The sequence below is a fragment of the Notothenia coriiceps genome, unplaced genomic scaffold, assembly GCF_000735185.1.
Source record: "Notothenia coriiceps isolate Sejong01 unplaced genomic scaffold, NC01 NC01_scaffold00036822, whole genome shotgun sequence".
Lineage (NCBI taxonomy): Eukaryota > Metazoa > Chordata > Actinopteri > Perciformes > Nototheniidae > Notothenia > Notothenia coriiceps.
This window is the reverse complement of record NW_011369523.1, coordinates 298,951-311,194: the sequence shown is the minus strand read 5'-3', so window position 1 is coordinate 311,194 and position 12,244 is coordinate 298,951. Positions and strand designations below refer to the sequence as shown.

At 41.3% G+C, this 12,244-nt stretch overlaps 2 protein-coding genes across 2 annotated transcripts; both read left to right on the top strand.

The window, feature by feature from the left end:
• Window positions 1–452: 452 nt before the first annotated feature.
• On the top strand, window positions 453–6,286 carry LOC104964199 (putative protein MSS51 homolog, mitochondrial). Its single transcript, XM_010792936.1, is given in 5 exon segments — window positions 453–929; window positions 1,260–1,661; window positions 1,664–1,822; window positions 4,352–4,445; window positions 4,916–6,286. Coding segments are annotated over 5 exon segments (1,017 nt in total). The 5' UTR covers window positions 453–775; the 3' UTR covers window positions 5,124–6,286.
• A 612-nt stretch (window positions 6,287–6,898) lies between these two features.
• On the top strand, window positions 6,899–10,309 carry LOC104964198 (putative protein MSS51 homolog, mitochondrial). Its single transcript, XM_010792934.1, has 6 exons — window positions 6,899–6,983; window positions 7,440–7,589; window positions 7,689–7,813; window positions 8,264–8,827; window positions 8,946–9,039; window positions 9,728–10,309. Exons 1-6 carry the CDS (start codon window positions 6,967–6,969, stop codon window positions 9,921–9,923), a joined length of 1,146 nt encoding a protein of 381 aa, XP_010791236.1. The 5' UTR covers window positions 6,899–6,966; the 3' UTR covers window positions 9,924–10,309.
• The last annotated feature ends 1,935 nt before the right edge of the window (window positions 10,310–12,244 follow it).

Genomic DNA, 12,244 nt, shown 5'->3' with positions numbered 1-12,244 from the left:
ACACAAGAGACGAGCATGACCATAAGACAAGACAAGCTACATCAGGCCATCTACTGGCACCTAAACCCAGGACAAATCCTCTGAAATCTTCTGTGACTTATAGAGCTACAAAGGAATGGAACTCTTTGCCAAACTGCCTTGCTGAAATAGAGTCCAGAGCCTCTTTCAGAAAGAGATTGGCCATCTACTGAGCTGAGCTGAGCTGAGAACCCTAATTCAATTGTATCTCATGCTTTGTAGCTACTGGTGGGTGTCTTGTGCACTCATCCTTGGCTGAGATTGATATTGAAAGTGGATGACATTGTTGATGATGTTGGAGATTGTTGATGATATTGGTGATGTTGTTAATGATGTCAGGACTTATGTCTTGAATGTTGTTGTATTATTGTTGTATTGTTTTAAGTGTCGGACCCCAGGAAGAGTAGCTTTTGTCAAGAGCAAAAGCTAATGGGGATCCTAAATAAACATAAACATAAACACCTGAGGATAATGGGGAGGCTATTAGTTTTCCAGGTAGTTGGTCATGAACAAAAGTAGAGGGCAAGGTCGGAGTATCCTCAAAGTTTAGGAGTTTATATTTTGGGAATTTGAATATCTGGCACATGTCATGGCCATTTCTTCCCCAAGTTTCATTCTGGACAATGTTGGATGGACCCAAATTTCCAACAAAAATGTTGAAGTGCAAACAGTTAAGTGGATGGTCTACAACATTGTCAAGAGCCCCGGAATTGTGTAATTTGTTCAACTTCTATGCCTCCTATCATTTATATATGCAATGCTTTCCCCCCTATCTTTCTCTCACAGGTGCTTGAATGTGTACTACTGCACCAAAGAGTGTCAGCGAAAGGACTGGCCTCAGCATAAAAAGGTCTGCAAGAAGCTGCGCCTGGTGGCCATTGACAGACTAGTGGAGTGGATGATGTTCACTGGTAAGAACTTAAAAGGCACTGCTGTTTAAATTGAAACACTTTGATAGCTGTTTGAGTTCACATAAACACAAAAATCATTCATCATCATTAATGAGATGGCATATTAAAAAGTCAAGCTGTAGAAATTAAACGCCTCAGAAACAAAAACTGACAGAGAGTCATCACAGTGCAATACTGGTGCGATTTCAGACATTTTAATTAAAGTCTCTCAGCCTTTGAATCTCTCTGATTGCTTTTCAGACACCATGTAAACTTGCTAGACAGAATCGGCTCTAATCTGAGTCTTTTTGTGTGACTCAATCAATCATAAATGTACTGCCACCCTAACAGGAGACCTCCCATTGCCCACGGAGAAGTGGTCCAAGTCAGCTGCCGAGGTGAAGAACTGGGACGACTGGCTTCCCATGCAGGGGGACCTCACGCCACGTCTGGACGCCATCTTGTCTGGTACCAACATGGAAAAGCTTTGGCAGAACGCCAGCAGGCCGAGGCCGGATGACTCCGACCTGCATCAGTCTTTATGGCGGATTCAGAGCGAGTTCCTCTCTCGAGTTCTCTCAGTTGGGATGGCTGTGCAACAATTTGGCCTTGACCCTTGCACTAAACCTCTAACTATTCACATAGCAGGAGTATCTCACAATGAGACCATGGGAGCCAGACTGACGGACTACGACGAGCTGAACAACATGTTCCCCAGACACCAGGGCATAGAGATAGTCATGGTGGGACCAGAGGTGTGGACGGGCCCATCGTGAGGCCTCCTCTCAGGGCGTTCGGCCCCAGGCAGAGTGTCTACATCAGCGCCTTCAAGGGCCTCTACCACCAGTTCTGGGAGGATATGATAGAGAAAGAGGAAGCAGCCAAGCCAGACCTGGTGGTTGGATTTCATCCTGGTATGTACATCCAACATCCTGCCAACATGAACAAACAAAGAAGTAATTGATGCGATTGTCCAGCCACTAAATTGTTGAGACGGGTCTGGTTGAAAGGAGATTTTCACCTCGTAATGCTTATAAATCAACCGGTAAAGAACACAATGATTGCCCGCGGCTATAAATAGAAAGTGCTCAGCTTAAGTGGTCAGCTGTCTTGGAGAACCAGTGGCTTGTCTCCCTTTATGCTCATTTGACAATTATCTCTTTCGGAGAACAGAGCAAGCAGGGGATGCGTAACTCACTAAATCTAGCCTATTCATTAGCACTGGGCTTTTATTGGGGATTTGTGTGATTAATAGGAGCAGCCGGGAAAGGGTTTGGCTTCTGATTGCTGGACTCAGCATAATGTGGGTAAGCTGCCCTTTTGAAAGATCCACCCACCCCTTATGATTCACTCTGATGAACACTGCAAGGCCAAGTCGTGTCTGAAATCAACAATCCCACCATTACCGGTCCATGTAGGTTTTCACCACTTTATAACAGTCTAAAGATGAGAGACATCCAGCGTCCACTCACACAAAAGCTCATTAATGTGTCACTATAACCCTACACCTCCTAAGCTGTTGCTCTGAAACTGTTCTCTGACCCTTTAACCTGCGAAGCAGCAGTAAATCCACGACCCAACTGCACCCAGAACCCGAGCTCGGTTATCAGCACCGGCTCCACTGGAGCTAAATATACAGGAATCAGTCATCCTGCGAGGAAACCGCCTGAGTGCCTGGCTGCGTTTCATAGCGCGACGCTGGCAGAGCACTGCATTATGACACTGTTTAAATGATAGGGGAGCAGGCAGCGTGCGTGACTAAAGGAATGAAAAGGAAGGTGTGTGTGTGGAAGTCACAAAGAGAATGAGAAGGAGAGAGTGGTGAAAAAACAGACATTGAGAAAAAAGCCAGGGAGGGTGATGTCAGCTCTCACAAAGGAGATAGAAGGTGTCTAAGTAATATCATCCATACAAAGATAAAAACATCTCCTGATGGCTGTTTGTATCCACATAATAAACTGCATTGTCATACTTCTAAAGTGTTTTTTTTTTAAGGAAACAAAGTATTGTCATTAAGAGCAACTTTATCCACCATATGGCCAGGCAATTATTATAGTCATTAACAGTCAGACTGCTCTGTCTCTTTGTCCCCTTATCTCCCGAAGGCCTAAGAGCCTAAACGCTTACTCCCTGTTAAATGTTTTACCATGATGAGGAGTGTAACCTCGGGGATGTTCGTATCATGGCATGCATAATTCAAATCAAAATCCTCTCTTTCTGCAGTTTGAGTTCCACGGAAAGATGTGGCAGTCGGAGGATAACATGATACCATCTGTGTGCCAGTATCACAGGTCTTACAATGCTCTGCCTCTGTGGCTTTGCTCTCGGCCCCTTAACACACATACAACCAGTATACACAGCAGAAATGTGCTGAACAGCTGAAGCTTTATAAATTCATAACAGGCATATTTTCCTGGATTGAATTTTCATCCAGGAAAACTTCATTCAACTGAACAATGTGAGTCTTAATTTATCAGCGCTGGGAAATATCTGTTTGCTGCCTGGTTTTGTCTCACTCAAGGACACCCTAAAGCCGGATGGATTTACAGTATTTGCTGCCATGGTGGCTTGCACCTCATTCATCTGTTTGAAGGGCGTCACAGCCCTGCTGCTCAGGAAAAAAAACCTACTACTGATACAAACCAGAGCCGGGAGAGAGTGACATCTGTCAGTTAATATGCCGAGGGATTATGAAACCTAACCCGGCATGGATGCTGCACTGGATTGTCACTGTGCAAGAATGTCCCAAATGTTCAGCTGCGGTTGTGCCAGGTTAAGTTAGGACATGCTTTCCGAGGTCCCGCTGAAAGTTACACAAGGTCGGCTTGTTTGGAGCATGATTAACTTTGTCACACTGAGTGATGATGAGGCCGACTGTCAGCGACACGTCCAGAAAGACGTTTATTCAAGAGAGAGAGAGAGAGAGAGATAGAGAGAGAGAGACCTGTCACTGTGCAAAGACTTTCTAGGTGAGATCATACGTTGTTTGATGTTTTTAAGTGTTATTGCCATTCAACGGCCTTATATATGTTGCAGAGTGACATATTCTAAATTAAAGGCCCTGAACAATTGATACGATCTTATCAGTTGTGGAAAAAGTACTCAGATTTTTTACTTGAGTAAAAGTAGTAAGTGTTAAAATACTCTGTTACAACTCACAGTACTTACAGATATACTTAAGAAAAATGCCTCGTTTACACAGTCATATACTTTATTGACCAATTGATATGTCCGGTGAAGTGACTGTAATTGAACTACTTTATATACTGCTAAAAACCTAGAATAAAACATCATAATGTATTTTATAAATTAGTTGATTTATAATGTTATATTTATATATTAAGAACCTGAATTAGCAAAGTAGCTAAAGTCATTGAATACATTTAAAAAGTCTTATATATTTTTAACGTGATGTTATTTTTACACGTGTGTTTTTTACACAGGTTTCCACGCTAGTCCGGGTCTGATTGAAGGCTGGCTGCCCACCCTGCTGCTGCTCAGAGATCTTGACATCCCCACCTGCTTCACTCTGTACAGGTTAGTCACAGTACTGTAACATAAACATACACATTTCCTGTGTTATAGTGGGGGTTAATAACATCCATTGCCCTTTGAGGAACAGTAAAAATGTTATGTTCACATTAAATGCCATCTGTTCTCAAGAACCATCATGTGGTCTCTCTGCTCCTCACTTCCCGACCTCATCACAGTTCTCATTCTCAATGCTCTCCTTCCCCACTTCACACTCCTTCCCTCTGCTGGCATATTCCTATTTATATAAAGGGCAAGTCAAAGGGAAGATGTATTTGTTTTACTGCAGGCACTCTCAGCAAACTGCCCCTGTAGACTGTAACTTGATGATAAAGCAAATATATTGATGTTGTTCTCCTTCTCTGCTGTTGGTGCTCTAATTTCTTTCAAACTGTTTTCTTAAAATAAGTCCCTCTTGAGGACAATACAACTTACTTGATTAATTTATTTCCTTTGCTATCTCTTTGTATCATCAGCGACAAAGAGCTTGAGCGCTCGCTGCAGATCCTGTTGGAGTTGGAGGTACACATCGAAGACAGTGGACCCAACCCCTTCGCCTCACAGAAACCAGAGCAGGTTCAGTCCACCCCAAACAAAACCCCGGTGCACTGCAACTCTCACTACATCCGTTTCCAGGGACTGCTGCCTCAAGAAGATTTAGAGGAGTCTGGGATAGACAATTAAGGGGATCCCAAAACTTGTAAATCCTGTAAGATGTTGTTTTCAAAATAGGATTTGGGGACTTTATGAGGTCATTGGGGGTACCGGCTGCCTTTTACAGACGTTGCTCAGCTGTGCTGACAAATGGCAAATATGGGTGCTGTCTGTGTATGGAAAAGAGAGCATGAAAGTGGGGGAAATAATGCACCTTCACTGCACTAAACACTCGTAAATAATTAATTAATAAGACAGATTACAGAAATCTCTCAAAGCTCATTATGTATGGCACCTGAGGGCCACAGCAGGGTACAGAGGTTTTTTCTCTCCTCATGCCCCGAGGTCGCATCAAAGTTGGATACAAAGGATCATGGGTGTATGAGACCAAAATGATTTATTTCATCATTTGAACGTTTTCTGTAATTTCTTCTGTCGGTATGTATTCCCAAATTTCACAATAGCTGCATGAACTCAAATCAAATGCATGCTGATGTAACACATGATCTAAGATTACCTTAATTATACACTTTCACAGGGAGTAAAATGTGTTTATTTTTCTTATTTGGATTCTCTTTGTAGTTGTTGCTCGACTCTGAATGGTGAGTCCAGAGACTCTCTATAAGCAGTGCCTTTTCCCTGTTGCTTTACAATAAAAAAAAGAGCTAAAGAAGCCAAACAGCATTTATTTTAGAGCTTTTTTCTGTTTTATTCAGCGTTAATATCAGTTACACAATACAATTCAATGGAGTTAAAAAAAACAGCATGAGCTACAAACTTTGAAATCACCCCAAGATAAAACATCACCTTATTGTCTGACAGTCATATTATATACTTTACCTATTGCAGCCACGTTATAAGTGATTGCACTATATTGCAAGGCATGTTCGAATCAAAGGACTTAGCCTCTGCAGCAGCTTTAAAAATACCCCTTTGACTGCAAAACTATTTTCTGTAAATGTTTTATAAAGCTGTTTCCGTACCCTCTGTCCTTGTTGGTTCATCCACATTGATTTTGCTTTAATCTTTTAGCAGGATATAATAAATCCCATTGGAGACATCTTTGAATGACAATCCTGCTTTAGAAATGTGTAAACATGAAATCATAATTGCTCTGTTGTATTTTAGATTAAGTGAAATCAACCAATATTGCTAAATTGTAAAACAATTAAACATCACATTTTACTACTGTCTGCATGTGTTTCTTGTTTTGCTTCAAGTAGAGGGACATGTTTTGAAGTATGACACTGCCCTCTAAAGGATGAAAGTGGAAGCACAAGAGTATAGTATATTTTACTAGGGGCAAAAGGTTGTGTACACACACGCACGCACGCACGCACGCACACACATATTTATATAGATCGTTTTTTATATGAATATTTTTATAAAAATATGCAGATATGTTATTGAAAGTCTGATGTCTTTTCATTAGCTTCAAAGTCAGATAAACCAACAACTCCTCCAGATTATCATTGTATTACTGCACTGGTCAATTATGATGCACCTCTGCGTCTGAATACCCAACCTCAAACTAACTTCCCCACAGTAGGTAACCATTACACAAAAAATAAAGACTAAACACATATATCTAAAACATAAAATACACTTTGTAACAGTGGTGCTCATGTTGTTTTAGTGTTAACATTGACTATATCCTGGTTGGTTTGAATTAGTCAAATTAACAATATATTTGTGTTGCTCCTCCTGTGAAGTCAGGAAGGGTCTGGGGGTTGTCAGAGGTTTCTAGAAGGGTCAGCACAGGTGCTAACGTTATATGAGGAACAGCAGCCCCCCACAGACTCATATATCACACCAGAGGAGCGAAACTCGAAGAAGAAACTGTGAGAAGAGCGTGAGGGAGACTAGTTTAAAAATGACGGAAACCAAGAGGTAAGTGAGTTATAGCTATATTATTGGAGCTTATGTCCCTTGTTTGAGACAACATGTCTAAATGTACATTGTCCTCCATAAAAGTCTTGACTGTAGAAGTCACGCGCACATGAACAGTACCGCCTGTTGCTCGGTAATTAAACTCCTCGACATTTGAAAGACGCTAGCCACAGTCTGTTTCATACTTCAACTCCCTGCTAACATATTTGCCTTAGTTCGAGTTATCACCAGCTTCAGGCAACTTTTTTGCAACAGTTAAACTCATTTGAATCCCTGCATGCAGTCACTCCTCTCCTCATACTGTAGCAAATGTCTAAGATTAGAAAGAAATAGACGATCTTTGTTACTTTTACAATTGGTATTAGCATGTGGTGCTTATAAATGAACTGTTATTACGAAAGAGTTACTTTTCAATACTTATGTTGTATTCAATACCTCTTTGGTTTGTCTTTCCAGAGCTGGTATGGAGACCAAGGGAAAAGCCATGACCTTCCAGTCTCAAAAGGAGATGTTTGAGAAGATGGAGGAGTCTTTTAAAATCTGTGCCTGTTGTGAGAAGAAGCCAAATCAACTTTCAAACCCACCGAGCATGAAGCGCTGTGCCAGGTAATCACCAGTCAGACCTTTGCAGCAAAAAATATCCCTCCATCAAAGTGAGTCATTTTGTGATCTCTAATCTTGTGCTTTTTCCCCATCTTTGCACAGATGTCTATTTGTTTACTACTGCTGTAAAGACTGTCAAAAGAATGACTGGCCCAAACACAAGAAATTCTGCTCACAGCTGTGTCTGGCTTCCATTGACCGAGTTGTGGAATGGCTTTTATTCAAAGGTAAAACATCAATGGAAGAGAGTCCACACACATTTTTATTTTTATTTTATTTGTTCATGGCAGTTATTTTAAAAACAAAAACATGTACACTTTACAAAACATGTACACTTATACTGTTTTAATTTGTATTTGTATAGCGGATGGTGGAAAGGAGCAGGGAGAAGAACATCTTATTTTACCTGCCCCTTCTTAAAAAAAAAGTTTAACATTCTTTCAGTCACAGTTGCTTACAAATACTGAAACATAAAACCAGAACACAATCAAAAGTCAACTTCATACTGTCTAATTACGCTTTTTTTATACATTTTCTTAAACAATGGTAAAATACAATTGGATAAGCCAAGTCTTCTCCCAGGAAAGGAATAAAGGAAGTTGAAAGTAAGGATTAAAACCACATCTCATGAACTCCTGTTTTTACTACTAAACATATTTCTTATTTTTTCCTATCAGGAGACCTACCGTTCCCTACAGAGAAATGGTCAAAGCCCCAGTCAGAGATTAAAGGCTGGGACGACTGGCTTGCGATGCAGGGGGATCTCACACCTCGCCTCGATCCCATCTTAAAAGGAGCAAACATGAAAGACTTGTGGACCAACGCCGGCAGGCCTCCGCCTGTCGATGAGGTCCTGAAGGATTCTCTGTGGAGGGTCTGCAGTGAGCTGTTCTCCAGGCCGCTGACCATCGCCTGGGGCATGAGGCTGTTCGGTCTTAACCCCATTTCCAAACCTCTCACCATTCACCTGGTGGGAGCGGGCCAAAGCGAGACCATGGGAGCCAGACTGACGGACTACGACGAGCTGAACAACATGTTCCCCGGACACCAGGGCATAGAGATAGTCATGGTGGGACCAGAGGTGGTGGACGGGCCCATCGTGAGGCCTCCTCTCAGGGCGTTCGGCCCCAGGCAGAGGGTCTTCATCAGCGCCTACAAGGGCCTCTACCACCAGTTCTGGGAGGAGCTGGTGGAGAAAGAGGAAGCAGCCAAGCCAGACCTGGTGGTTGGATTTCATCCTGGTAAAAAAACATGCTATCACACAAAAATATATAATACAAAAGCCACTTCATGTATAGCTAATAACCATATGAGGAGGTTCTTGTTCATATTAAAATGTTTTACACTTTTTGTGTCAAGGATTTGATGCCAGTCAGGCGCTGGAACAAGGTTGGCTTCCGACTCTTCTGCTCCTCAGGGATTATGAGATTCCTTCACTTTTCACTGCTCTCAAGTGAGTGTTACATAGCAGCCACCTTAGTAGATTTACTAAAGTACAGTGCTTCTGTTAAATGTAGTGTACCTTACTAATTACGATCACAGTTGAGATTTGACATAAACAATATTCATCAAAATCAGGGTCATAAAAGGAAGCATTGTTATACATTAAAATAAGTAGTCAAAACCAAGTCAAACAATATAACATTATTACCTTTTTTCGCATGTGTTTTCTACTTTTTAACTTAATCACCTCAATCGATCCCAATACTGCTGATTTATGACACCTAAATCCAAAAAAAGTTGCATATTTAACTCCAGTTACAGATTTTAACATTAGATACCCTAACCATCTATAAATAAATGCAAACCCAAGTACATTGAGACTGTAATCTGATAGAAATAAATAACTTGGTGAACTGTATATTATTTTTTAACATCTCATTTATGTTATATGTTAGTAATTCTCTGTAATTAATTGTACATATTTTTTTCTCTGGCACGTTTTCAGAGTTCAATTCAGGTCCCCATTTAAATTCACAGAGAACAGTTTATAAACGTGCACATTGTAATAGATTTGCAAAACAATTGCATGAAAAGTATGCAAATATACTTAATGCCTGGTGGATGCTCCATTATCCATGTAAATGTATCCATGGTGTGTTTAAGTGTAACGCCTGCTGATACTTCCCCCCCTGCCATAGTGAGACGGAGATGACCTACTCCCTGCAGATCCTGCTGGAGTTGGAGATGCATTTGAAGGGAAGTGGAGCTTGCCCCTTCGCGTCGCTGAAACCAGAAGTGGTGGGCTCGTCTCCCAACAAACCTCCCGTCTTCTGCAACTCCCACTACTTCTGTTTCCAGGGTCTGCTGGAGACCGCCGAGTTCGAGGAGCCATAGGAGGCCTGTAGGTGCTCACCCACTGTCGTCAAAGCTGGACCCCTGATGTCTTTCGGACTGTGAAGCATTGTTTCTATATGCCATTTCCCCCCCTTGTAATAAGGTTTAACAATAGTGTGTAAATACATTATTGTTCGTAGTTAATTTCCATTTCATAGTTCTCAGTGTTTGCCATGAAATTTGCATTCACTATCTCAGATTCCTCGCATCCGTATTATGAAATTTGAATATACTGTCCCTTGCTGATTTAAATATACTGGCCCAGAACTATTGTTAACTGTGAGGGAATTAAACATTGTGGCAACTGTCAAATGTCTACTTATATTAAGTTACAATAAAAAAATGTAAATGATTAAATATAGGGGAGACTGCATTGTCTAACACAGCTTTGCTTCTTCGTTTTATAGACATCATTTCAAATCCATGTTCATAAAGAAATCAACAAGAAATACTAAAGGCTTTCTAAGCATAGGATCACTTTTATCCGTCAATTACCTAAAAAAGTATGCAAAACAATATTTCATAGACAAAATGTATACACAAGCAGATCAGTGTTTTATCTCCGTCCCAAAAAATATGTCCTAGTGACAAAACCAGATCACAGAAATAGGGAAACCATTTTTTTATCAAAGCGTAACTTTATTCCCATTTTGGTTTTTCTGACTCTTATCGGTTCGTAGCTGCCAGATCCAAGGAAACACGGGTATGTTCAGTCATGTGTAATTTCACTTTCAAACAGACCTAATGCAACATTTGCAAAACATAATTGGCAGGGCCATACAACTAAAAGGGGATTATTAAAACAGACATCCAAAAATGAGACTGCCTTAAGGGCTGACAAAGCTTAGAAATCTTTCATAGGCTAGAAAATGATTGTGTATACACAATGTAATGCTATGGGAAGATGTTGTATTCATCATACATTCTTTTTGTCGTTATAGGTCATATCGGGGTTAGGAATCTCACCACTATGAGCGCTTAAAGCCACAGATACCAAGCAGGGTGAAAACGAGGTCGATTGAAAACAAAATAAGATTGACGTAGGTAAAAAATGCAACCATGAACTGTATGGCCCAGATACAGTAGCTGGGGGGGCAGTCACTGGGCCGAGGGTTATTCCTGAACATAAAAATAGGCCACACAATAGCAGCAAAAATATAAAGCACAACTGAAATCACCAGGAATATAAACACAAATCTGTCCAGGTTAAAGGGCAAACACGTCTTCAGTTTCTTCAGGATGTTGGTGGCTATGATTAGAGGGAGGATGGGGAAAGGAATGATGTAGGCGATAACACATATGATCAGCGCCGGCTTGTCTCTGAAACCGGTCAGTGAGACAAAAATCATGCAGCTCACAAACGCCTCCAAAACCTTGAAGAATCCAGGCAGAGCGGCCAGGTAGCTCCCTTTCTTCTTGTCACAGATTTTGTCTTTCACCACTTCAAGTGTGTACACAACGCCAGCCAAGATTGCGAACAAACAGATTATCAGGCTGTAAAAGCACGTCAGGCAGGCGTAGAAGTTCACAAATGTGATGGCGACAGAGACGGTCATGAGGGTGGAGGACATGGCCATGCCTGTGGCGAAGTCAGGCCAGTCCATGCAGAACAGATTGAGTATGACGTCCAGCTTGAACATCTCAATAATGGTGATGATGAGGGTCATGATGGGGCAGAAGGCCCAGGTGAACATAGCATAGTTCCAGTATGAGTGAGTACCTTTTCCTCTGAAGGCAGACAGTAGAAAGGTGACAAGAGACAGAAGGATCTGAGCCATGTGAAGTCCGCCTCGACCGGATAACAGAGTTGAAGGAGTGAACACAGCCTTGGACAGCGTTTCCTTAATACTATTTATTATTCCCATCTTTTTAAAGGTGTTGAAGAGCAGTCGGAATACCTTTCTTATGAATATCCTCGTGGACAGTTGCTAGAAGCTGGTTGAGGTGTGGTTTCAGTTGTGTTACTGCCTTCCACCTCCACTTTCAAGGCTTTAACTGCTTTTCTGTTTTGCATATTTTTCATTTATTGTGTGAAGAGATAAATGTCCACTGAAGCAGATATGAAATAACCCTAGAATGAGAGTCCTGGTTTTGCCTAGCACGTGGAACACAGGTTACAGCAAAAGCAGATCTCCTATAGCTCCTTGACAATTTTAGTGACCTATGTGTGCCAATAGCTTCTTGCCATCAAATGCCATTTTACAAATACATAAATATACTATCCGTCCTTAATTTTCAAAGTTTTTCTCTATCTATAAAAACTAAGCTACCCAAGATCACCCAAAGAATAATTTTCAATGTGCACTATAAGGCAATAGAAC

Coding starts and splice junctions, on each gene's coding strand:
- LOC104964198 (XM_010792934.1), top strand. Junction 7,814..8,263: donor GGAATGGCTTTTATTCAAAG/GTAAAACATCAA, acceptor TTTTCCTATCAG/GAGACCTACCGTTCCCTACA. Junction 9,040..9,727: donor TCACTTTTCACTGCTCTCAA/GTGAGTGTTACA, acceptor CCCCTGCCATAG/TGAGACGGAGATGACCTACT.